This window comes from Parus major, chromosome 3 (genome assembly GCF_001522545.3).
Source record: "Parus major isolate Abel chromosome 3, Parus_major1.1, whole genome shotgun sequence".
Taxonomy (NCBI): Eukaryota; Metazoa; Chordata; class Aves; order Passeriformes; family Paridae; genus Parus; species Parus major.
In genome coordinates this window covers 99285694-99313003 of record NC_031770.1, presented here as the reverse complement: position 1 = coordinate 99313003, position 27310 = coordinate 99285694, and the positions used below count along the sequence as shown (strand labels likewise).

The 27310-nt window shown below is 37.1% G+C and overlaps 1 protein-coding gene across 2 annotated transcripts in view; it reads right to left on the bottom strand.

Moving 5' to 3' along the window:
- Positions 1–732: 732 nt before the first annotated feature.
- The window catches only part of GREB1 (growth regulating estrogen receptor binding 1), an 85558-nt gene continuing 58980 nt past the window's right edge, over positions 733–27310 (bottom strand). Inside the window, exons 20-33 of one of the 2 annotated variants that reach the window (XM_015623344.3) lie at positions 26464–26663; positions 24599–24688; positions 22656–23236; positions 15459–15561; positions 14488–14646; positions 12639–12781; positions 11728–11889; positions 9739–9943; positions 8734–8908; positions 7599–7817; positions 6566–6701; positions 5837–6037; positions 4165–4303; positions 733–2454 (exon numbers count right to left, since the gene is read on the bottom strand). In XM_015623344.3, the coding sequence (XP_015478830.1) occupies positions 2291–2454; positions 4165–4303; positions 5837–6037; positions 6566–6701; positions 7599–7817; positions 8734–8908; positions 9739–9943; positions 11728–11889; positions 12639–12781; positions 14488–14646; positions 15459–15561; positions 22656–23236; positions 24599–24688; positions 26464–26663 (2677 nt within the window). In that variant the 3' untranslated portion in view covers positions 733–2290. The remainder of the gene's footprint in view (positions 2455–4164; positions 4304–5836; positions 6038–6565; positions 6702–7598; positions 7818–8733; positions 8909–9738; positions 9944–11727; positions 11890–12638; positions 12782–14487; positions 14647–15458; positions 15562–22655; positions 23237–24598; positions 24689–26463; positions 26664–27310) is intronic. The other variant, XM_033513068.1, reaches the window with a different exon arrangement.

Here is a 27310-nt window from a genome sequence, read left to right as displayed (position 1 = left end):
GAAGTACCTGCATTTTTGTCAGAGTAAGGGCATATCTGGTCTTATTACAGGATGTGCTCTCCAAGACAATGGGGAGTGCATGCAACTTTTATCACACACAATTGCTCATAAATAAATATAGTCCATGATGGAGAATGATTGTACTTGGTCACACAATAGACACAGCTCTGCTGAGGCCAGGCCCTGGGACTCCCATCCTGTATACATGATACTGTGTGTAGGTAACTCATGGAGAAAAAGGTTAGCATGAAACAACACTCAGGAGTATGATGGCTTCAGGTGACTATCAGCTGTATTTTGTCAAAGTTTTGGAACCTTTGTGGCAAAAGAGAAAGTTAAGAAAGGATGTGATTTATTTTATTTTTTTGTTTTGTGATTTAGTCCTTTTTTAGTTTCTTGAAGATAATGAATATCTAAAGACTGACAAAGCAAATCCCAGACCTAAAACAAAGAAAAAAGTTAATGGACACTTGGTGTAAGTTGTTTAAATATTTGGTTACAGGAAAGGAAATTTCAACTCACTGTCTTTCAGTCTGAGTTCTTGCAAAAACTCATACCTGTGAAGTTGTGTTATGTTGTAGGCCATTAAGCAGTACTTTATTTTCTCTTGACCAGTTCATTCAGGTCATTCCTTAATTATATTCATTCCTTTCAGCCAGTGCTTTTCCTTTGGTTTTTTCCCACTACAAAAGTGTGTGTAGTTATTGGTCCAGTACATCACCAAGACATATGTCCATGCAGCATGAACTTTATTTATAAAGGGTGGATCAGACATAAATGTCGCACTTCCTTAAAAAAAGTTTAAATTAACTAATCAGCTGGTGAAAACTGAACAGTAATACTATTTACATAGGACAATGCTCACCTTCCTTCACAAAACTTAAAGTGAATTCTCACTCTGAAACACAGACAATGAAATACAGAAGCACACTGATTGCTAGCAGTTTCCTTGTAGATAGCAATCCATGTCTCTTACAGAATTCACAGCTTACAGAACTTACATTTTCTCTGAAAATTAATCTAAATTAGCTCTTTGGCATAGTCATACCAATGCCTGAGTTTCAAGGCCAGTACTGTAACAGACTCAGCCATCCAATGGCTTTTCATCTGTACAAAGTCAATGATCCCCCCATTGGTGTATCCAGCAAGAAAGGCCTGCCCAAATATTAAATATCCTCTGACAATGTCTATACTCATCCTTCCTACACCTTGATTGAGTGACATTAAGACTGATTCTACAAAGACAAATGGGAAGCTTGCAACTTAGGTAGCATTTCCAAACACCAAGACAGACAGTGACCACCAATTTAACATTTAGAGCATATGAAATATCACAATGCCCGGTGCTGTTCTAGAACATGTGTTTAGATTTTCACCTGAATTTCTCAGCAATGTAATCTCCATTTTCTCACTCCTTTGAAGCACCTTGGCAAGAAAATATCCCCAGAAAGTGTATTGGGAGTGTTTCAGAACCATCTTATCTGCTTTCCTGAGTGCACTTGCCTCAGTTTGAAGTCTATAGCCAGTCTACAGTTCAGTCACAAAACATCACTGTTTTAGAAATGAATCACTTGCAGGTCAGGCCCACCATTTGGTCTCTTCAGTTATTCAAGTTAATATCAGTCTCAGGTTTAAATGTTCAGATCTCATTTTACCATCTACCTTGTTAACTCCTTCCCTTATGATCATAAAACCAGACAGTTTTCTACTCCAACAGTGCTGCATGGTAAAACTATCCAGTGTAGCACTTATTCCAAAAATTAAAGCTTCAATTGAGTTCCTGTTATTAAAGAAATATACTTTACAAATCTTCATATAAAAAGCCTACCTGGATCAATCAGAAGCAATATACTATAGAATCGTACCAACTCCTATGCCAACTGTTTGATAAATAAAACTGTAAACCAGAATCTGCTTCTAAATTTACATTTCCTATGTCTGGAATGTGCAAAAAAGTTTCCTAACCTTTTTCTTTATGAACTTTGAAGTGGTCTGCTTTGTCACAGAAGAAGTGCACTCATTGACCTCTCTTCTGCTATGAAATGCTTTCCACCATGTAAGTCTCTGTGTCTCTATCAAGAATTAGGGATTATTTCCATCAGAACATTAAATTAGAAAAGTCACTTCATTGTTTGTAAATATGATCTTAAACTGTCTGACTAGATATCATTCTAATAAACAACAGAAAACAGTCCTGTTCCTGTTCAGAAAGCAGAGCCTCTCAAAAGTAATTTCATGGGATGGTAGCAATTAGTGTCTTTTGTCATTCAGGAAATGTGTTTCTTTTCAATTAAATGTGTCGTCCAGTCAGGAAGAAAAGTGGTCTGTCCTCTTTGGCATTGGCAGTCTGGAATTCATCCCGCAGACGGAACTGCCATTCATCTTCCAGCTCCAGCCGGACAACAGTCTGGCGGAGAGAATTGCGATCCTGGCAGATCACACACAGAGTGGCACCTAAGCAAACAGTTCAAAAGAAACTCAGGTGAGTATCCCCTTTTTCTCAGATAACCCGCCTCCCACCACCCTTTGGCATGGAGAACTCCACCCCTTTCACATCAAGAGTTACAAATGGGCTCAGGAGAAAATTAAGGTACTCAGGTAGGACTTGAGGAGAGCTATTTTCAGCTACCTATTTGTCAGGATCTTCTTGTGTAACTTGAGGTACCTCATAATCATCTAGTAAATAGGACTAGCAGCACTTTCCAGAATTCTTAGGGAAAGAAAGGTAAAACTGGCAGGTCTAAGGAGCTTATATGTGTCCTGACAGCAAACCAGATAAAGCCCTACATCCATTCTTGTTGTAGCACTTCTGATCATTCATTACCTTTGTCATGTGAAACCCTCACTCAGCAAAACTCACAAGGCTGTCACTGTGATGGCTGACTAAGCTCTTCATGCTTTGCTGCTCAGAAATTATCTAAACATGGCTTCAAAACTAATCACAAATTTTTGTGGGTTTTGGATTGGTAAAATCATGCGCTGGCAAGAAATAATCTGGTCTATGTGGCCACAGACACAAGGAAAACCAGAATGCCAAAGTAAAAAAAATCATACTTCAGTAACCAATGCCAAGTGTCCTGTCTGGCATGCTGATAACCACTTTAACTTGCATGCATGGCTTCCTGGCTTCTGAGAAAAGTCCTCCTTTAAAAGAAAATAATTACCTCACCAGCATACAGTAATCTAAATGAGAGATGGTGAGGTAAGTGGTAATACCCAGGACAAAAAAATCCTATGAATACAATAAAAATAAACAAGACACATAGTCACAAGACGTTTAATTCTCGTGTGATGGGTTAAAAAATCAAGTAGAACCAGGGGAGATGGAGAAATCCCAAAGCAAACACTTTGTGCTACATGATATAAAAACTGACTGGTTTACGCAAAACAAGACTGACTGGTAGCCTCTGTTTTAGCTGCAACAAAGAACACAGTAGTTTATAAAAACTCTGCCAGTTTCAAGAGGCACTAACCATGGTGCTCTTCTCCCAGTGACAGTTATAGCTGAGTGAAACAAATCCACACAGCACCAAATGCCCAAGATAGCAGCAGAAGGATCCAAAAAAAGTTTGCAATGTGACTGTCAACAACACAAGTGGAAGACATTTATCTCCACTGCTACACACCATCATAAGGTTTACATGGAGAAACTGGGTATTAGGAATAAATTTTTAATGAGCCAGTTTCTATCCCTAAAAATAGAAAATAGATTTTGATAGAGGCTTGTCCATTTCTATCAAAAATTTAGAAAAGCTCCAAGAACACAGCAGGTAAATGCTTCATGCATAAATCTTCAATACTCAGTTTTCAAACAGAGTAAGGAGTTGTGCACATGCTCTAGGCATGATGATATGGATCCCACATTCCTTCTCTCTAAGATATCTGCAGAACTTACAGCACTGCTATATACCAGTTTACTACAGTGCACAGCCAGCATGATCAAGCATTAGAGTGGGACATATAAAGACAAATGTGAATACATGCAAATACATATATATGAATATACATTAAATAAATATAATAGATTTTTATATAATAGATTTATTTTATATATATTTTATAATAGATTTAAATATAATAGATTTAAATAAATAAAATACATTTTCCCCACATTCTCAGAGACCATGTCACCTAGTTCTTTGTAACAAAATGATTGCAGCTCACCTTTAAGAAAATGAAACTTCTTCAAAAAGCTAGCTACAACAAAGGAGTCACAGAGGTACAGCAGGAGACCACTGAATGTCAAACCAGAGGAACTGATATTCAGAGAATGAGGCCGAGAACTCACGTAGCAAACTGCAATCTGATTGGGAGAGGGTGGAAAAAAAATTAATACCTTTTGAGCTTCCATATGAAGCTTCCAGCATTTGCACCTGATTCAAACTCAGACGTGCTTTCCAACTCCAAATATTGTGAGCTTTATAGCTCCTTCCAAAACATCATGCTAGTTATTGACAATATACATAAAGCACAATTCATAACGATGTATTGTTACTACTCATTATTGTTATTATTATTAATTATTATTATTTATTATTATAATGAGGCTTAGATGTGATAGAGTTTGAAAGCTGCATAACAATAGCTCCCCACAACCATAATGCTGTGACCTGCCCAACATATTTTATTTCTATGTGACTAAATACAATAAGTCTGCAGTCAAACATGAAAAGTGCCCTTAGAAATTCCATATTTCATTTACATTACGATAGGATTACTCAAGTCAGTAGAGTTGTGCATTTACATGGATTTATGAAGTTTCCTCTTGCCTAGCTTGTTTTTATGGCTACTCCTGAAATCTACCAGGAATAGGAATATTTACAGCACTCTTTCAGGATTTATAAATTCAGATTAAAGGAATCTTCCACACAGAACTCTGTTTCAAAAATCCCACTCTACTACTTAGCTGGGATACATATACTCATCTGACAAGCATCAGCATGCTTTAGGGGAGAAAAGGTGAATCACAGCAACTAAGACTCTGTACCATTAAGTCTATTCCATATTCCTTCAATCCTATTGTGTCATATTCCAGCTCAGGCAGCAATTCCAGAATAAAATTGAAATAATTTCATGTGATGAATGGGTTAGAGTTGAAAGGATGCAATGGATGAGGACAGTTACCGTACAATGCCCTCCCACAGAGCTTGTTTATCCAAACATGGTGGAAAGAAAAGCCTAAGAACTCAAAATGTTCTAGGAGCAGCATACATGGGAAGGTTATTACACAGCTCTTTGGAAGAGAAGTCTAGTAAATCCAGAAAGACTGAATTTCATTTAGTATTCAGTGAAGAGATAAAAACAATCCCTCTCTCCTGAACTACCACCCTAGTTCAAATTTCTATTGACATATTTGAGTTGAAATATGACCTTGGCTTTAGATCCAAGCTCATCAGAGAGAGCCAACAGCTCCTGAGACCTAATGTCATCTTCTCCCATTCCAACTCGTTGTCTAGTATTTGATTCTCTGCCTCAACTTATCAGTCTGAAATGAACTAAAACATCTGTATATTTGAAGTGCTTTCTAAGAGTTATCTAGTATTTGTAAAACCCTCTTGTGGAAGAAATTTTCTGTAGGAAGAGCCAAATTATAGCAGATGGAGAAAACACTTCACAGACTATATTAGTATTTAGGACAATCCTGGGATTTCTCTCCATGTACTTCAGCTGAAGCCTCAATATCTCTATGGGACTATTCAATTCAATTTTAATGTTATAGGGATGTACCTCATTCTTCAAAGGATGTGTACCTATTATTAAGGAGTACAGCAACTAACCCATCCAAAACAGAGCCTACACATTTCTAGAGCTACTTGGAGATTGTTTTGTTCAGTACCTGTGGTCCTAAGTTAAGGTAACAGTCCACAGAGAGCACTGGATGGCTATAATTCTTCAGTGAGAGAGGGAAGAAGCGATGGCTGTGATACTGGAGATACTTCTCAAGGAGCAACTGAGCAGGTGCTGCCAAGAAGGTGTGTTTGCTGTCAGGTGCACAAATGTACTGAGCAGGGGAGATTGAAACTGGAGTATCAGATACCTGTGAGGAAAAAATATTTTTCATACAGATCAAGCTTAATCCAGCTTTACTTATGTGAATTGTAGATTGTGTAAAATATATCTCTACCTCTACCTAAGTTTTACATACGAAGAAAAGTTATTCAGCCAAAAATATCTGCTACTAAAACAGGTTCAGTTTCATAAAATTATATTTGTGTTTACGGCCTTTGAGGTATCTTCTTTGAACTCAAAGTATGCCTACCTGTGAAGTCACATGAAGATGAGCAATTCTATAGCTGTAGATAAAATCCACATTGTGAATGGTTACTTGGATTGCAAAGAGACACTTTTTTTGAAGTTTTAAAGGAAAACTATTATGGAAAGTTATATTTATGGCAAGAATATTGTGGATTTCAGAAATAAATAACCAAATAAAACCCCACATGGCAGACATACCCCATTACTGGAAACAGATGATGCATCAAAATACCTGAGATCTCCTGGTTAAGAAAGACAAAAAAGGAAAACAGAATTTTAACAACAGTGCAACAGAGGTCTCAGTTCCCACCTTAGACTTTATGTGGAAGGATCGTTGTCCTCCTACTGCAATTTGCTTTTTCATGACATTGAAGTGGTTGAACCTACAGATGAGAAGGCCAGCACTGTGGACACGCAAGTTGAAGTCAACATCATCACATGTAAATCTGGAAAGAAAAAAATCATAGCAGGTCAGAGGAACGTTTCTCATCACACACTGACAGATATAAGCAGTCAGAGCCTTTGATCAGCACCACAGAAACAGGTATCAAACATACTGACCAGTGCCTATCAGTCAGGGAAAGGGGCTTCAGCTTTCTAAAAGTAAATTAGAAAGAATCAGTTTGAGAAGACCAGAATGAGGGAAGAAAGCACTTAGGGAGGGAAAGGATCAAAAGCATAAAGTGGAAAGACAGTAAATTTCTAAGGAAAATACCCAGGAGTTAGAACATTTTCTTTGCCTTCTACTACAATAACAGAGTCATAAGAAATTGCTACATACATTACAACCCTAAATATGGTCAAGGAAATTAATTCCTTTGACTTCCTATATTTGATTTATCAAATGAACAGAAGTATTTGACTACTCATTTTCCCCTCAGAATATGAATATCTAGCAGTTTTCTCCATGTTCCTCTACAGAACTAATGTTGCAGTGTTGTGCTGCTCAGGCTAAAAAGCCCAGATATTTATATATCAGAATGAGATTTGGCTGTGCACCGTTCATTCACACATCCCTGTTTCCTTTGGAAGTGAGAACAGTTAGGCAGACAAGAAGGGAAGTACAGTATTTACCAAAGGCCACCTGGAGCAGACCAGTAGTGCAGAGCATACTGCTGACTGTGTCTACCCTGTCACTCAGTTATCACTGTTTTATTTGGAACTATAGAAATTAATGTCTTTTTCCAACTTCTGACAGCTTGGGAAGGATTTGAATCACCATTAAGCAAACAAAATCTGTCTGCATGCCATTCACAACCTCACTAAAAAAAAAACAAGACCTTTTGTAAACCTTCCTTTATTTGTTTCATTTCCTCTGCTGAAAGTGCTACTGATTCACTTACCTGTTCTGATTGTACTGTACATTCTGTGTCAGATCCACATTCAGCATAATGAAGTCATGCACATGGCAGCAGGAGAATGGTTCCTTGATCTCAGCACTGTTTGTTTTACTGGACCATTTCCTCATCCCAATAAGGGCATAATGAGTGACATTGGGAGTTGCTTCAATACGTTGCAGAATTTGCTTCAGGGAAACATTCCTTTCAGTCCATGTATAGTCACTGCAATAATTATGAAAATGTGTAAATTTTAAAATATATAGAGAACATAGAGAATCTCTTTCAGCTGAAGAGCAATTTTCAACAGCAGGAAGTTGTTATGACTTTCAGGTAGATAACTTCAGTGTTGTCTTTACTGTATTTTTTTGTCTCTCATTCTAGTTAAAATTAACTGGTGCTTATGTGGTGGGGATCTGAAACTTAGTCTATATATCTTAAAATATTCACTCAGATATGTAAACTTTCAAAGTTACCTAGATAATAAGAATTCCAAAGAATCTTGGAGTGTTGCTGACATGTGCCATAACTTAAGCACAAAGTATTAAGACCCTTCTAGCACACTTCTGGAGTCCATAAATCTCAGTTCCCATTGAGTTTCAATCTCTCTGAAAGTTTGCTGTAAATTCTGCATAGCCATATTCATGGAACAGGTAAAACTATCTAGCACAAACAATGTTCTAAAGTAATGAAAACAAGAATACTAGTTCAGGGATTTGGGAAACTCATAAAGGAGACACACAGGCTGGGACTGACAAAAGAGCCAAAGGAATCAGTTGCACAACTTGCACAGAACTGTCATTTAGCTTCCCTAGAAAAATCTGGTGAAAAATGAACATTTGAGTGTCCATGTTGTCCAGTGTATTCAGGGAGTGCTTACAGAGTCTGAAATCTGCAGTCCAAGTAACTCTAGCTTGAACAGTGATGGCTGCAGGGCACATAAATCCTCAGGAGACAGGAATGAAAAACAGGCACTATACTATGTGCTGTGCAAAGAGAGATGCCTAGGAAAGTACTCAACTTGAGCAAATATAATTCTCTGCTTGTACAGGGTAGAAGTTGTAGTGTAGCAAAGATGATTTCAAAATTACATGCAAAGTTAAAGGAGATCAGATGAAAAAGCATATATTACATTATTTACCTTTTCCTGTCTCCTGAACAATCAACTTCTACTGCATTCCACATAACACAGGAGTCATCTGAAATGACAATGAAAGGCCAAATATCCTGGGGTTTTATCCCCAGCTCTTCCTGACGATTCCGCTCGAGCTCCAGGTTATGATAAGACAACTCTTTTATCAGGAAGTGTGCAGCACCTGAAAACATGGGCATAAACCACCAGATTAAAAATAGGGGCAGAAATTGTTTTCTTTTAACTCAGAAGCCTTTTGAAGTGAATATTTCTGCAGACGCAGGTATAAATCACTCTGAAGATTTACATCCCACCACCACCCAAAGCCAACTTGCTTTGTCACTTGCCAAGGAAATAACTTAAAGAACCACATTGGGAAGGATGAAAAATGAGGCCTGACATCTGTGGTAAAGGTTTGCTAGTGTCTTAAAGATTTAGTGACTACTTCTTTTAACCTGACAGTAGTTGTCTGTTAGCATCTCTTACTGCAAAGACTTAGAGATGTTGACTGAACAGCTGAATGACATTAGAAATTGTCCCTGATGATCTACTTTGAATGTTTGTCACTACTGCTGTATATAAGTTGCTCCAGCAGCACAAGCAAAGGAAAAACAAAGGAACTGAATACCTGTGAATATTTCACAGATTTTATATGAGCAGAACCTACCTAAGGAATGTTCCCAACCAGAGTACCACTGCTCATGCTATAGTATACTACTTATTTCTACAAGGAAACAGTTGGTAACTCCATCTGAGTTTTAACACCCTCAGCTTCTTTCAAAGACAATAGAAGAGTAAAGTATTTCTAGGGTGCAATTCATTGAGCTTGTTTTAGGTGTCCTGCTTAAGAGAAGTGTATTTGCATCTGTGATACATTGTCCTTAGAGGGAATCCAGATCACCAGATCAGACATCCTAGCTGCAAGGTGTGTGCCTACATTTCACTGTTGAATAACAGCACCTCAAGGACCCAAGTTGTGTGTCCACATTTTTTAGAACTTTTTGTTACACTTACCCACTCCTGCACTGTTGAAAATGCTTGGAAGAACAAGCATGATGTGGTTGGGCCAATACTTCTTATATATGGCCATTTCATACTCCTTGACAACTAAAACATGCAAATGACTGGCTCCATCCATTGCATGATATAAATTGAAAAGTCCATGTTCATGACGACCAGTGGTGGGAGTAAAAGTGGGGCTTTTTATGTAATCTTCACTCTGTAGATAAAAAGAAGTGTGAGCTTCTGTATTAATCCAGATAAAAAAAGGAGAAATAGATTCTTCAGGTGAATAAATCAGATCCACTAACATGAGACAAACTGACATATTTTAAACTTCCTTGATAGGAAAATAAACAACTTTTATAAGAGTTGGAAAAAAGAAAACCCTATCATTTAGCTTGTTTGACTGATGAATGGACAGGACTGCTAACCTTTACCTGCCAAGTGCAGAGGTACCTTTTTGCTAGATCTGGGAGAAGATTTAGGTTCATATGATACAGGACAGTTAGAAACACCTTACTCCGAATCTACAGTACAACTCTTCTGACTGGAGCAGCGGAATAGAAAAAGAAGCAAAGAGAGAATAGTCTTTAAATGTCAAAGCCTCAAACCAGGTCAGTGGCAGAAGCACAAAAAGAATCCACATGGACCTAGTGCACAGTTCTGACCATGTAGCCAAGCACAAGTTTACAGGGTGAGGGAGAGCAGATGTCATTCATACATTGCAGTTGTGGTGCTGTCTAGGTTCTTCTATTTAAAACTTGAACTGGAGGGTGTTATTGACTCATTACTCTTTATTGGAAACAGCTTATTTTCTCCAGGATAGAAGTGCTACTGCTTTCTGCTGTTCCACAAATTGCTTCAATACTCCAAGCAGTGTGGCCTGAGCAAGGCACAGCTTCACTTTAGACACGGGTTTAAGGAATCTTTGTAAAGGTCAGCATCTCTGCACTGGTGTGGCCTCACCTTGAATATCGTGTGCAGTTTTGAGCACCACAATATAAGAAAGATATTAGACTATTAGAGAGTGTCCAAAGGAGGACACAAAGATGGTGAAGGACCTTGAGGGGAAGCCGTGTGAGAAGTGGCTGAGGTCACTTGGTTTGTTCAGCCTGGAGGAGACTGAGGGGAGACCTCACTGCAGTTACAGCTTCCTTGTGATGGGAAGAGGAGGGGCAGGCACTGATCTCTGCTCTGTGGTGACAGTGACAGGACCTGAGGGAATGGCCTAAAGCTGAGTCAGGGGAGGTTTAGGTTGGATATTAGAAAATGCTTCTTCCCCCAGAGGGTGGCTGGGCACTGAACAGGCTTCCCAGGGCAGTGGTCACAGCACCAGCCTGACAGAGCTCAAGAAGTGTTTGGACAAAGCTCTCAGGCACAGGATGTGACTCCTGGGGACAGCGCTGTGCAGGGCCAGGTGTTGGACTCGATGATCCTTGTGGGTCTCTTCCAACTCAGCTTATTCTGTTATTCTGTGGTCAGAGTTTGCAGAGCCTGTCAAATAGATGACCTTACCAAGTTTTTTCTACAAGCATGACATGTGATTTTTTATACAGTCTTGAAGCTATGACTGAGATTCTTTGACAGTGGTATTTTTATATGAAAGTAATGGAGCTTTTATGCAGAATAAACCAGGATATTCTACTGCTTTTCTCTACAGAAATAAATGCTTCCTCTTACTATTGGTATGATAAATGGAATCATATCTTTGAGTTTCTTAGCAGAAACTATTCTTACTTTAACATCTTAGACCCATAACCGAAGACCTTTTGTCACAGATAGGACCATTTATACCAAAGAATCAGCAAAAGATAGACCTCATTTGTGTCTCAACAATTTTTTTTCACTTATCCCTTTCTGGGATAAAATACAAGCCTAGCATTTCATTGTCTCTTGACAGCAGGAATAGTACTGTAGAAAATACTAATTCAACAAATTTTGAAACTGGTGGTGTCTCTCTCCCATATATGGCCATAAATATAAATAAAAATATCCATCTACCTTATCTGTCACTAGTGGTAGCCTCATACTTTCCAATTGTCTTCCTGGTTGGCTAAAGACAAAATGATGCTCCTTTGATTTTGGAATGATAAAATGCAGCTGTATCTCTTCTCCCAGCATAGAATAGGAAAATGCAAATGCATGCAGAGTGGACTCATAAATCTAAGGATGGAAAAAATATGATAATTTCAGTTAAAGTCAAACCACAAGGTCTCAATGTAGTTTATATATATTTACAATATTGCTAAACATATTACTGTATGGCATTATATTTAAATTCATTATTCATAAGTGTTAAGCAATGTTCCCTAGGCTAGAGCTTACACTAAAAAAAATACACATTAAAATGATCCCTCTTTTGAAACCGTTGTTTCAGCTTTGTCTTGCAGATGGTACCAATACTTACAGAGCCCTCCTGGCTTTCAGAAGTACTGGCACATAAAAGCCAGTATTTGCATTGCTGACACATTCTTCCTCACATTATAATAGGCAAGAAATTAGAGGGTTATTCTGAGTAAAAAAGCAAGTTGTATACCACACATAGACTACTCTGTGCTGGACTACTTCTGTATCAGAAGTAGCACCTGCTGCAGTTACTCAGGCACAAACTCTTCCACTTGAGCAAAGCCCAGTGGAAAGCTTACTGGGAAAGTAGTTTTAACTGGTAGTACACATGCAGATCACAGCACTGAATAAACTAGTGTAAATGAGACCAGGTCCCCTGATCTCCCCAAACAGCAGCCTGGTCAAGGCAGGCAATCCTCAAGAAATAACAAAATCTGTAAATCAGCTGTGTGCGTACACACAGACAACTTCTAAGGCAATAAAAATACTGTGAATGTACACAAACTGTGTTTGGGTTGTGTGTGCTCCAGTGTCTGATCTGCAGAGTAACATCCAGAAATCTTTACCTGGTACCTGGGATTGAAACCCATATACTGATGACACTGTTCACAGTGATGGTAGGTGTTATATGCTGCATACTTGGACAATCTCATCCTAGTTGTTTGTCGGCACGTGTACATATCTTCCTGTCTCCTGCTCACTGACCTGTCTATTAAGAAAAGAAACAAGTTAAATGTAACATATATTCATGGATAGAATGTATTCCCTTGTGACAGACTGTTTCTGTCACTGAAATCAGTTTCCAGGAAAAATGGCAACGTAAAACACCTACAAAACAAACTATGAATTAATTGTAAGTACAGTAGGTTTTATAAATTGCTATGTACAGCAAAGAGAACTAAAAGGAATTATCTACAAATTTACGATTATGATAATTCAGTACAGATTTCACATAAGGCTGAGACGTAAGCAATGACTTATTAAAATTTTCATTGTTGCTATTATTGGTAGAATGCTTACAAAAGCAATAAATAGTAAAAAAGAGCCTTATACCATTTGCCATTCTGTGACAGACATCACAGTAGATTATGTGGAATGAATCTGGCAGTTTAGTGATGTTGCTCCTTAGTGTATATCCATATTTTTCAAAGGATCCCCTTTGTGAGAGTCTGAGGGAAAATAAGGTGTATTTTCTGCTGAAAAGGACTTTGTTATCCAATCTTACATTCAGATTTTCAGCATCAGATTGGGTTGCTCAAAGCTGTTCCTTATCATGTTAAGTTTTAAAAATCACCAGGAGTGCAGTTTTCATGATCTCTCTGGGCAACCTGCTCCATGATTTGACCATTTTTACTCTGCAAATATTTTTCATACAATCTAATTGTAACTTCTATATTGCTACTTGTGTCTGTTGTCTCTTGTCATTATGCTGTGTATCTGTAATAGTTTGTGTCTATAATTCCTATCAGGAAGTTGAAGACAGCATCCAGATGCACCTGCTAGATCTCCCCAGATGAAACAAACAAAATTCACTCCAATTTTCTTCACGTCTTGGTGGTGCTCACTGGCCTCACTTCTCTATGTCAACGTCTTTGTCATAACGGGAAGCAAAAACTTAACAGAATACCCAGATGTGGCCTTAGAGTCACCATCACAGAAGAATAATCACTTCCCCTGAGCTGTTGTTAGATTATTAGTAAGCCATTAACCCAGTGGAGAACTGGTGGCTCATGTTCACATTATTGCCAACCACGACCATCAAGTCACCTTGATCAAAGCTGCTGTCTACAGAGCTGGCCCCAAACTTGTACAGCTGACTAAAATTATTCTGTCCCAAGTGCAAGGGGCACATTTGGTGAACTGTTTAACAGGGTCCTGTTCCTGAGGTTCCACTGCTCCAGCCTGCCAAGGCCTTTCTGAATGGCAGTGTTTCCTCCCTGCTACCCAGTCCCATGGGCTTGTGTGTGTCCAGCTGGCTAATTCAGAGGACTAATTCACACATCAATACTCCAGCAATACAGATCTGGGCATGTTCACCTCATGCTTTCCAAACCTAACCTAAAACCTAAAAAATAAACATATAGATACTTTTAAGTACAAAACTAACTTTATGCACATAAATCACTGCATTGCTACAGAGCAGAACAAAGCTACTTTGTAAAATCACTCAATTACACAAACTTATTATGGAATTAGAGCTTTTATAATGAAAGACTGTCTATATAATATCCCATAAGAAATTTATAATGGTCATATTCTAGTATTTCATCTGGAAAACTTGAAACCTTTTTTATTATTACTTAATAAAAAAAATTCTGGTATTTTAACTCTGCTTAAAAATTTAACAGGATTCTCACATTAAAAGCAAATAAATACATATATATGTATACCAATCAGGTTTTTAAAAATGCTAACCTTCACTGTTTATAGTCTGAAGCTTTGAACAAATCAGACTTGCATCTTCATACTTTGGATCATGGATGGTGTAGTCAAAAGGCATCTTCCTAAATGTCTCCAAATCTGGCCAAATATCTCCAGGCTGATGGTAGTATTGATCAGATTCTTCTTTAATGTCTGTGGTATTATCAAAAATAAGAATTCAGAAATTTTAAAGCTCTTTATATTGCTATAGGTGGTTTTTGCAGGAATAATAGGTTTTACCTATTATTCCTGCTTAATTTTTTCTTTCATTAATCTGATGACACAATATTATTATGCACCAAGAGGTAAAACTTTGCACAAATGTACCTTGCACCTCAATACAACTCAACATTTTAATAATTATCTTCATGTCACCTTTTAAAAATTACCTTCATGTCCTATCTGACCTACAGAAATACATCTGGAAACACAGAGTAATACACTCTAAATAAAGCAAGTCTGGACTAAAATTAGGTATTAGAGAGCAGAAACTTCCTTCCCTCAGGTAGTCTTGAGTAATGAGAAAATATGATATTGCTCCTCATGGTATCAATCTGCCAAAATTTCAATGATTCCTTTTATATGTTTTACCACAAAAGTTCATTCCAATTCTACACTGCAAACCAATGTCTGGATATCATTTAATATACATAAATGCTGTTGATCTCTTTCTCTTTATCAAAAAATAGAGGTATGTTCTTTGCTTAGAGAGCATATGAATAAATTCTAAATGAAGAATAAAATAATAAAATATTCTGAAGTATCAATGAAAGATCACAGAAAATTTTTCTTACAGTATTTAAATAATGTAAATTATTTAAATAAATAAATAAGTAAATTAATTAAATAAAGTCATTGCAAAGGTGACTAGGATAGAACAGGCCTAGAATATACAGACAACTCTATTTCAATTTAGCATAACAATCTTCTATTGTCTTCAGAATATTTCTATATCAGGAACTTACTAATGTTGATTTCTTCCTCATCATAAACATCCACTTCTGTCAGTCGAATCAGCATTCGGGACAAAATACTGAGGAACTGCAGATAGGCACCTGTTTTCCCTATCTGTAAACATATAAATTAGAAAAAAAAATAAAAATAAACTTTTGCTTTTCACCATGTTAATTTTCCACATATTTGGAAACTGTAGCTATGATGAAACTGAATATTAATACTCAGTGCTTGGATACCCTTGTTATTTGTATATTCCTTGGCATAATTGAAAAGCTTAATGTTGAACAATTTTATTCTCTCTATGCAGGAGCCCAGCTGGAAAACACATTTTATATCACAGTTCTAGTTATCAGCCCACACACAAGAATTTTCTCTCCTGATGCTATAGGTTCTACATAGGCAATGAACATTTAAAATGAACAATGAACAATGAACAAAGCTCATAAAATGTACCAATAAACCTCGAATTACAAGACAGCTAAAGAATTATGCCAACCCTTTCATTTCCACATGATTTACTGGTGCACTGCCTGTTACTGAAGTACAGTGACTGTCCTGAGGAGTAGAAGTGGCAACACATCCCTGAGAGAGCTTCTGCTGGCCACTACCATTGCTGAAGGACACAGTATGTGCACAATGTCCTGTTCCACCTCATGCTGAAAATACATTATTTCCCTTCCAATCTTTTAAAATTACCTTTTAAAAGCCTATTTTAAAATTTTCTTAAGAACATAACTTTCTCCTTTCTTTTTTACCCCATCAACAGACTGTATAAATTTTCACTTCACTACATCAAGAGTATTGCTGGAAAGAATAAGCCAGAGCCAATGATTTACTCAGTGGGTTCTTCTGTCCTTCACATGTAGTTTGCTGGTGATAACATCAGGTAAACAAGGCCATGTCTAAGCAGGCAGCTTTGAAAACCATGATTGTGTGTGTGTGGGCTGTACAAGGAAGTTATCAGGTAGATCAGTTACAACATATTGGACAGCAATTGTCTGATTTCACAGAGTGGCATCACATTTTGGATTAGGTCTATATTACTACTGAATTGAAAACCCAGTTTCACTTCCATTACTGCTAGGATATGTCAGAAGCATAGGGTGTTGGAATTGGTAAACAGAGTATTAAGTTACTATTTTTCATCTCTGACAAGAAAAAAAAACCATTTACTATCAACATTTGAAGAAGGGAAGCTTTAAATTTGAAGCAAAAGATCAGACATTTTTTTTGGTCAAAGCTCATTATCTGTTTTTCATATCAGACTGCAGTTTGAACAGTTGCTTGCAAAGGGTGGATAAGGGTCTCATTATCCCTGTTCAGAATCAAATGTCAGCACACAACTCTCTGTCATCCTGGAAGAACAGAGAAAAAAAGTGACTTTGAACAGAGGAAATGACAGCATGGACTATAGTCAGCCCATGGACCAGATGTTTCTAACTCCCAGTTTTGTTTTTTATGTAAAATCCATTGAAACTAATGAGACGTTTTCCTCTGACCCTGGGACAAGGCTGCAATAGCTACTGATTGAGGAGCTAAAACAAAACTATCTTATTTTCCCACATCTGAGGCAAACAAAGAAAATACTTTCACTTGTTTTCCTCATTTCTGAGCTTATATTTTTATTCTCTTATGAACATACTCTTTTAAAGTGCCTCTAATCATCTTTTCATTAAACACAGGGTAGCCTAACAGATTAACAGTTTCCTAAGTTCAAACAAGAGATCATTTATCAAAAGTACACCTGTCTCCTTGATACTAGATATCTATATAAAAATTAATTCTTCATCTGTTTGAAGTATATACTTAGAATTGTCAACAGCACAACAGGCTGAAAACCTTACTTTTTCTTTTTGATAGGCATTAAAATTTTATTCTATCAAATGTGTGTATTTTTCTCTCCTTGGGTGTCCAGTCTTTGCCAATGGCTTTTCACAATGTGTGTGGGAGTGATGAAGCTACTGCTACAAGATGCTGAGATGAAAAGCATCAGTCAGCGAGCTCAAGTGTACACAAAGCTCCAGGATCATGAGTCAAAAACGCTGGAAACCACAGGATGACAAGTGCTACAGGACTAAACTGTAATGCATCCACTTAGGCTATTTCATGCATCAGACCTTACCCAATCTCATTATCTGTCACATTAAAAGTTTCCAATTCAGTACTGTGAGTTTTATGAACTGCTAGATATGAGCAATGCTGTATGCAAAAAGCTGTTGAGAACTTTCAGGAATATCTCCAAGTTATTAGAATGTTTGCCAGGACAGAGATTGGGCTGAGCACATGCAGCATTCATATTTAGACTCCATTCACTAGCACATCTGCCTGCATTTGCTGCTCAGTAAATGAACTGGTGAAAAAGAGAACACCTTTTTCAGGTCATTTTGAGAAGATTTTCAAAAAGAAAATGAGAAATTAATGACTTCTCATTTACAATTGACACTTACTCCAGAAAGGAAGGATCTTAAACAAGTAAACTTGTAGCATATCCAGATAACTAAATGCACCTTTAAAATTAATTGTAGTGTTTTCTACGTATACCATCTCTAGGCAAAATAGAATAGCACAGAGAGTCTTTGTTTGAAAATACTGAATAGCTATCAAAAGCTACAACTTCCATATATTCCAAAATCTTCCAAATCTCCAAATCTCTCCCTGCCCCATCTGTCACTACCCCTTTTTCTAAGAGTTTGTGAACAGTAAGTAGCTACAAAGAGATCCTGCAAGCAGGATATGCACACCTTTGAAGCATAAAGCCCTGCATCTGCCCATCCTCCATCTCCTAACTGCAACAAATAGAAGATCTGAAAAGAAATTTTAAGTGGATAATTAAATTAATAATTAATTAAAGTGGATACCTGATTGGTCTGCAAGTTTATATGGCTTTAGGGAAGCCAAGCACCATGCTGTGCTGATCCTAACTGGTGACTCTGGGCTAAGAATGAAAAATTAAGAATGACAACAACTGGTAAGGAAGTGCTCTGAGCAAGGGTTTTTTCCCCATATCCTGCCTCTGCTCTGGATATCAAAGTCGCAAACATTAAAAGACTGAAGGAACCTAGAATTGGGCTGCATTTTTACAATGTCTGAAACAAAATGTACGTGAGAGGGGCCACTATGACAAACGGCTCTACTTTCCAGAAAAAAGGTTCCTCAAATGTGTGGCACTGCTCAATGCTTTGTAAGATAAGTACTTGGGGAGGAATATTCCCAAATAATGGAAGTATTACTCTAACTTTTTCCTGTCTACCTGAGTTTGGTAAAAATTAAAGAAAATCTGTATTTCAACAGAGTGAAACTATCTCTGCTAGAAGTCTGAAGAATCAGACTTGGAAGAAGAAAATTCCAGAAGACTAAGAAGTAAAAATCTCAAATCTTGTGAAAACTGATGATAACTAAGGAATTTGGGACCTGATGAGATTCAAGGGTTTTATTTCTATTTTCATTCTTAGTGCCAGGTATTATATGAGCCATAAAATACTAAGAATATACTCCGCAGCTCTTCATTTGTGAAGAGTGTAGCTGTAGCAAGAGAAAGGAATATGAATTCAAAGTCTTTCCTGAAGAAAATCTGCCATGTACATGAGGGTCTAGTTTTAGTATCAAAGACATATATTACCAGAGAGGACGGAAAAGCTCTCCAAAGATTTTGACCATTGAACACTGCTCGCTGTATATATCAAGGATAGGGTGAAAACCAACTAAGAATCTGAGAGAACATTTCAATCAGATAAACTGCTTGTGTGCATCCATGCATTCATGGAATAACATCCAAAAGTGTTGTTGTAGAAGCTGTAACAGTAATGAGCTTCCTTTTTTAACTTATTCCAGATGCCAGACACCAGGACCACTACAAGTACATAATTATTCATGGTATATGTTGGTATAAAGTATCATCTGATTTCAGGCCTCACATGTGAAGAAATATGGTGAAAGGGGAAATAATTCCATAAGGCTTTTCTATTCTAATTTCCAGGTAAGACAGTTCTTCACATACCATGACAGTGGTTTTCAAACTGTGGCCTGTGAATCAATGATGATTTGCAGAAAACATGCTGATGATCAGTTGACAGTTGGTCAAATGTTGATGGCTCCTCTCCGTGTTTCCACATGCTACATTTTTCTAAAACACAGCTAATAATAGATATATTAAATATTTCCCTAATATTTTTCTTACATAGGCTGAGTGGTATATATACCCATTGTAATGAGATTTTAATAAAAGTAGAGTAATAATAGGGGCAGCAGTTTTCTTCTTCAGGAAGTGTCTTAAGACATGTTTGCTTCATTCCCTGGATGTGGTTCCCAGGACTGAGCTGTGCTCACCAGCAGCTTCCACGCTTCAGGAAAATGCTAGTTACAAACTAAAATCCAGTTAAAGAACCAAACATATGAAACCTTCATTTGCAGTTTGGGGAACTTTAACATGAATGTTCTGAAGAAAAAATACTTGAGGGAATTTAGAATTCTATATAGGCATTTGTGTGGGTGCATCAGGGAATAGATTTTGAGCTGTAGATATGATATTTATTGCTCATGGTGATGCATATTAAATTATATTCAGAAACCAATGGCTTCATTTTGATCACATGAGCTAGTTTACAGAGAAATTATTCCATACCTAGCCAGTTTTTGCTGCATTTCCTGAAGCCTATTGTAAAAATAAGGCATTTATTGCATTCTAATGTACATAACTGTCCTTGCAAAAATGCATCAAGTCTTCCAGCAAAATATTTTGACCAGTACATAGGGTAAAATATCTCTGTGAGAGAAGGGTGAACATATTTTGTTACTAATTTCCCTGACAATGAGAATTGCAATTTTGATTCTCTAGTGTGCCTAGTTTTCCTGCTTTGTTGATTTAGTATTTTTCATTTTAACCAGAAAATTGCTTCCTGATTTAAATTTTAGTAAAGGAATCACTGTATGATAAAGAAAAAAAGTAATTACTGATTTTTGGGAAGATACTACTCTGACAGTCTTGTACTTTGGTTGAGATGTTACCAACATTCAGATATGAGCTGTCTAATAATTGTTTTCATTCCCACCTTTACCTCTTGATGCAGTAAGTATTAAGTCCATGTGAAATGTTAATATTACCAAAAATAATGAATAAAGCCGACTTCAGGAAGGAAAATTATTTATTTTCAAAAGAGAAGGATAATTCTGATTTCTGCATATTTTATTGCTACTATTCCCTTCAAGAAGTACATTGTTATACCTTAAATTAATCCACATACTTTTAAAGCTGTTTGTTTGGTTTACAGGAGTTTTCAGTACTTTGGGAGGTTAAAATAGTAAAGGTAGAAAAATTGCTGGGCTTTTCCATGAAAATAGAAATAAATTAAGAGATTTCTATGGATTAATAAATGGAAACTTCCATTAAATTAATATATAACCCTACAATTTTATACTTTGGAAGAAGATATGATATTCTTAATTTGATGTGCAAGAATTTGTTCTGTGTGAAACAGGTATATTCTTCAGAAAGAACTGAGTAATATAAAATGAATAAACATATAAAAGGCATCCTTCAGGAACTAATCCAACTGTAGGACCCAATGCAACACTGGGAAATAATTTGCATTGTGAAGCTGAAAAAGAAATGGAGTTTCAAATTCACTGCTGTACAGAGGGTGAAGAGGAGTCCTATTCCATACTTGGAAAAAAAAACAGAGAGATTTGATAGTGAAAAGTGGGCTGACAAATAAACAAGCTGCCTGTTTGATCATAGTTAAATTGCAAATATCAAGTGTGAGAAACATCAAAATCCTCTCACCATGTGTAGTATGCTCTTGGAAGTCTCTGAATGACTCTTCTGAGAACCACAATTTATATTTGGGACCCAAAAACAAGAGAATACCAAAGAAATCATTTCTTATTGGCAAATCTGAATGTTTAAGGTGGCTTTCAGAATTGTATCTTTATGGCTTTGATTTGAATGCAATATAAAATTCTAACAGAAGTTACAGCCTGTCATTTTGTTACAGCCTGTCATTTTGTGGGTTTTTTTGGGGACGAAAATTAACATCACTCTCCAGATGGTATTCATTTTTATGCTGCAGCCGAGAATGAAATTCAGTTTCTTGGTCACATAGCACCTCAACATTTGGCAAACACAAACTATTTAGATCAAAGGAAAGGACAGTGAAAAACTGATCATCAGAATATTTTCTGGAATCCTTTATGAATCAGAGTAACATCTGTGGGAATTTCTAGTATGAAAAGCTCCTTCATGCTCTTTCTACCCTTCTGCACCATGTATTTAGGTATGCAGTGGAAAACAATAATTTAACAGAGCAATATGCAGTTACTTTTTGCCATGGATGGGCATAAAAGAGTGGTTTATGTGGCAAGGTAATTCAGTAACTCTTTGGATTAATTCTTTGGGTTGATGTTACAGTAACTGGAAACATCTTTGTCTGGGTTTGCATTTATCCTGTTTGACTTCTGAGGTTCACAGGAAATATATCTGCTCTCAGCAGGCACATTGCCTCTTCCTATCTTGTTGCTTCATACTTCAGTAAAACATGAGGCACAATACTACCTTTAGCCTGTAACAGGTGCACTTAACTAGGAGATACCTTGCTCAGAGATAAGTGCTAAACATTTCTAGAGAATTTACATGAGAATTCATTTCTTAGAACTAGACCCATTTCCATATCTATTTTCAAAGTAATGTAAAAACTCCTGGGTCAGCTACTCATCTTTTAAATATGGCTCTGCTACTTTGAACTGGCCTTCTTGCATGTATTATTTACAACAGCTTCTACTTCTGTCTACTGTGCAAAGGAAACAAAATAATTTAATTACAAACTCCCAGCTGCTTTCACATTGATCATAAGAAAGTGGATTTGTTAAGATCCTTTATCTTTATTTAAAATGTAAATGCATATTCAACTTTAACAAACTGAAACTAAACATTAAATCTATCTCCTGAGAAAACTATCTTTAAAATATTTTAATGGAGAGAGACTGACAAAGTGAATATTGCTGCAGCTTATCTGTACTGGAACTCAGGATAACAGTAAAGAAAGGAAGATATTTTTTATTAGAACAGATTAGGAAATAAAATATAAGTAATTTATTCTCTACAAAAAAAAAAACCTTCAAGTATGATTAATAAAAACTAAATACCTTTTTCTGAGATTATGTTTAAATTAAACAAAATAAATCAATGATAATACCTTGTTCTTTTTACACACCTGTGGTGGCCCACTCAGCAGCAGTCTCCTTGGGTGAAAGGTGTCCATTCTTCCCTCATTTCTGTTGTTGTAGTCCATGTGGATTGGCTTGGGAACTGTCCACTGGCGGTAGTACAGAGACTGCTCCGTGCACGTCATCATCTTACTCATTAGAGGACGAAAAGAACTTGCCCACATAACAGAATGGTAAGGCAAGAGAGAAGAGGATTTGGGAAGTCCACTGCTGTCTGTAGAAGTTATAATGTCATAAACCAGTTTGGGCAGGAAGACTATGGGAGGCTGTTTTGATGCTTTGGTCATGGAGCATTGAGACGTCTGTAGAATGAAGGAGTTATGAGTAGGTGCAGAGGAGGAAGAAGAGGAGGAGAAAGGTGAGGAGGATGATGAGGTGATGGAGACTTGGGCACTTTTTACATTTTGTTTCATATCCAGCTGTTCAGTTACTGGTGGCAACTGTTTGCTGATTGTTGTTTGTGCCCCCTTGTCTACTTTCTGCTTCTGCCTTTCATAGTTGTTTGTAGCTTCTTCAGCGCTGTTACTTAGGGCTTGGGGAGGAGATGACTCAGTGCAGAATGCTGTAACTAAAAGAACATTTTTATTTCAACACAGTGCAGCTATCTAGTCCATGCCACAGTTAAAAAAAACACAACAAATAATCCTCTCAATACATTGTCCAGCAAACATTGCAATCTTGCTATTCTTTTTGCTTTGACTTTCCTCATATAGGAAGCCATAATTTGGACTTGTTTGGAGTATTCATTTCAATGCAGAAAATGGCTTTTAAAGTCCTGAAGTGCATAGGAAAGATGACACTGATTGTCCTGTCCTCTATTCCCCTCATACTTTCCTTGTTTAAGGTTTTCACTGGATACTTTAATCACTCAAGACAAATACAACATTACTGAAACCATTGTTTAAATAAATTGAAGAAAATTGAAGAAAATAGGGCTATTACCCCACCACACTACAGAAATGTCTACTCAGACTGATAGCTAAAAACAGTCCTCTGAGAGCTCTGCTCTGACACTCATGTCTGTGTCACTGCAGCACTTAGGCTGATCTAATAAGACCTGGCAGCCCTCAAGCCCTACCTAATGCATTAGTGTACCATACAGCTTTGGGTCATCTCAGAGAACATACTGAACTCATGAATGTTGGCTGGGAATATGTGATGTACATACACCCCACAGATAACTGCAGATTTTCTGAAACCTGTATATTTTTACTCTATTGTCATGGGGTATTTTTACTATTAAGATTTCTTGACAGTTTAACACATTAAATGGTTCTGAGCATCTTTAATGCTTAGTTGAAAGAGGACATGCAAATATTTCAGTCTTCAAAGTAGATGGAGAACTGCTTGTGGAATCAAGGTATGAGAAATATCTGCCTAAGGCTGAACACAGATTAAACCAGATTTCCTCTCATGGTAAAAACAGCCATGCTGGTTCTCAAAAAAACCCCACATTTTGAATCAACACAAGTCAGTAGTTACAAGAAAGAGTAAGCTATCCTCTCTGTTTATTAATCTAAAGTAGTCAGTAAAAGCCATTAGCAACAAATACAAAAGTGTCACCAGCACTGTGAATAGTTGCAAGTAACACCAATGTGACATCCTTCAGAATGCCAGTGTCCAGGGGCACAGAAAGAAAATAAAGGAAAAAAGATTTCTTTATCCACAGATGAACTGAGGGCCAAGAGTCGTGGGCAGGCCACATAAAAGTACTTAGTTTGGGCATCCTATGAAATAATAATTTTTTAAGCAAGAAAAATTCCTATTTCCTGTTTTTCAGAAGTCTAATCCCTACATTTTTAGTCATCTTAAGTGATCCCATTAAAATAGGCCTTATAAAAACCTGATTTATGCCTTTTATTATTTATCTAATAAGCTAAGGTCCCTTTTATGTCCTAATTAAATGAAAGAGATAATCTTATGGTCTTACTGGAAGCTTTTGAAGAGAGAGATGAAGATGCAGAGTCATGGGAACGCGATCTTTCTCTTTTCATAGGACTTCTCTTTTCTGAAGTAGAACCTGTTTTATGAATGTTAGTAAAGGAAAACTAAATCAAAATATAATTTAGGTAAGCTTGTAAGTCACAAGTTACAGCTGTATTGTCAAAGTAAGGAAAAGTACACAAGGGTTTGTGTGGGGTTTGTCCTCATCCTGACACTGTTCCAGTTCCCATCACAGAATATTGGATCAGCCTATGGTTTTTAGCATTCATAGCTTTTACCTGTGCTGAGCTGCAATACCTTCACAAAAATCAGTGCTGCAGCCTGGAGCTGGTAATATCTAGGCCTGTCTCAACCATGATTTCTCTTCCAAACCATGTCTTACATTCCCCGCTAGTCCAGTGTCAGGGAAAGCAGCAGGCAACAAGCTCTGTTTTGTCAGAATGTTATGAAATTACCTCCTACCCCACACAGACTTAATGGCCAGATTATATCTCATCTTTTGGTGGTGAAAATCCTCAGTTTGATGACCATCAGGGCCATTCACTTGAGGTTCCTAGCTCAGGCTTCTAAGTTAAAATATTTGTTTCTGTACAGTTTAACGTGCTAAACTGAGACATAAGCACTGCCATCAGAAAACTTAGACTTTAAGCCTAATCTCACATGTTCTGAATTGGAATCTAATGATCATACCATACTTCATGGACTAGGAGAGCAGCCTCAGACAACATAGGAGCCCATTTGACTCAGATCACATACAGTCTCATCATACTTCAACTAAATGGACAGAACTACTCATCGCAAGAAGCACTCATCACATCTGAGGCAGGCCTCTATTGAACACAGTCTGAATATGACCTCAGATGTTTCATTCCTCTATGAAGAGTAAAGATTAAAGAAATTAAGAAAAGGATTAAAGAAAGTATTTTTGTTTGGCTTGTTCTGCTATTTTCAGTAAGAACTTCTTAGGTGAAGAGTAATTGTCTTTCTTCCTCCTCATAGTATAGAAAAGTAAATGAAGGCAAGTTGTTTGGGATTTAAACACTTTATAGGGATAAAAATCCTTTGTTTTTCACAGGCATAATAGACAGTAAGGAAAAGTGTAAAGAACTAATAAATAACTGATAATGCCCATCAATTATAACTAAAAAAAAAAAAAGAGAGAATTGTTTCTGGGTAAATTATTGCTTTTTAAATTATTTGTATGTTCTCAATTGATTTCTTAAGAAATGATGAATTTGCCAACTCTACACAGTTAGTTTGAATTCATGGGTATTTTCAAGGAGAACTCAAGTTTCTATGCTGAGATATATTCTCTATCCATACTATTTAACGCCTTACAAACTAGGAACTACTCAGCTGTTTCCTTGAAAGGAATCTTCATCGCTGACATCACTGTAAGCATAGGTTCAAAGGCAGCAGTCAGGAGCAGTTTAGTTGGAGCTGCCACTGCCCTGAGGGTAGGGATGCAGTCACTGCTTCTGCTTCTCAGACAGCAAATCACACCCTTCCCTGCTGGGGAGGGAGAGTGCAGAGGGTCCTCTGAACAGTGAGTATCACCTGGTGTTCCTACTTGAGCTCCACTTTCTGGCTGTCAGAACACAGAGAGCAAAGGGGACACAGGAGGCAGCCAGAAAACACAGATAACAGAGGCAGCAGTAGAACTGCAAGAAGTTAGAATGCAGCAGCAGCAGAAGGGTTAAGAAAACAGAGGTTCAAGGAGATTAAACAAAACTAAGGAGCAGAGCTCACTCAGAAAGAATAAAGTGAGAAACCTTCACCCATACATTTCTGGTTTTGCTAATAGTTTTCAATCATTTTACAGCTTCTTTTATTACCAGTAATAAACAATACCTTCTGTTGCTATTTCTTCATCTTCATTGTCAGTACTGCTTAGTTTCTCTGGGTCACTTTCTAACACATCATTCACAACTGCTTTCTCTGTGTGAACTTCTGAGCTCACAAAGTATGCTGCCAAACCAAGTTCTTGCTCCAGGGTTGTCCGTACCAAAGAAGATGAATTTATTAAGCGTAGGTCACAGTATCTCAGTGATCTGGAGAGAAACAGGAGGAGCTAGTATGAAAACTCACTGTAATCTACTGCCTTATCTCTTTGAGAAACACAGCCAGAGGGGAATTTTTTCACCATTTGCTTCAACAAGAGATGAGACAGAACATAGTATTTTGGGCTTAATAAGTTTACCAGTAAGTGGTGCGTACACTTTTCTTTCTCTTAACCCAGTTCTACAACCTAATTTACTGCACTGAACATTAGCATCAGCATAAGAAAAAGAATCATCATTTGGATTCTAAACCTAACACACACAGAACAGGATTCACTTGAACATTCAAAAGCATTTAGTGCCCCAGGGCATCCTGTCTGGCTTCCAGCTACCATTCCAGAAGGCACTGATCTCTCCACACATCCTGGAGAAATCCATGCAGATTTCTCAGCTACCAAAGAAACATAAGCAGTTTTATTTCTTTTTTTTAACATACCCATTCTCTCCTCTAAACTGGGATAACTCTCATAATATTTTTTGAGCTATTTACATCTTGCTATAAACAGAAGTTTATTATAAGTTATTATTATAAGTTATTATTTTAAGTTATTATATAAGATGTAGTTTGTATTTATGACATAAAAACTGCCCCAAAAATGGCAAAGAAATACCTTGACACTGAAATCTGTTTTCCTTTC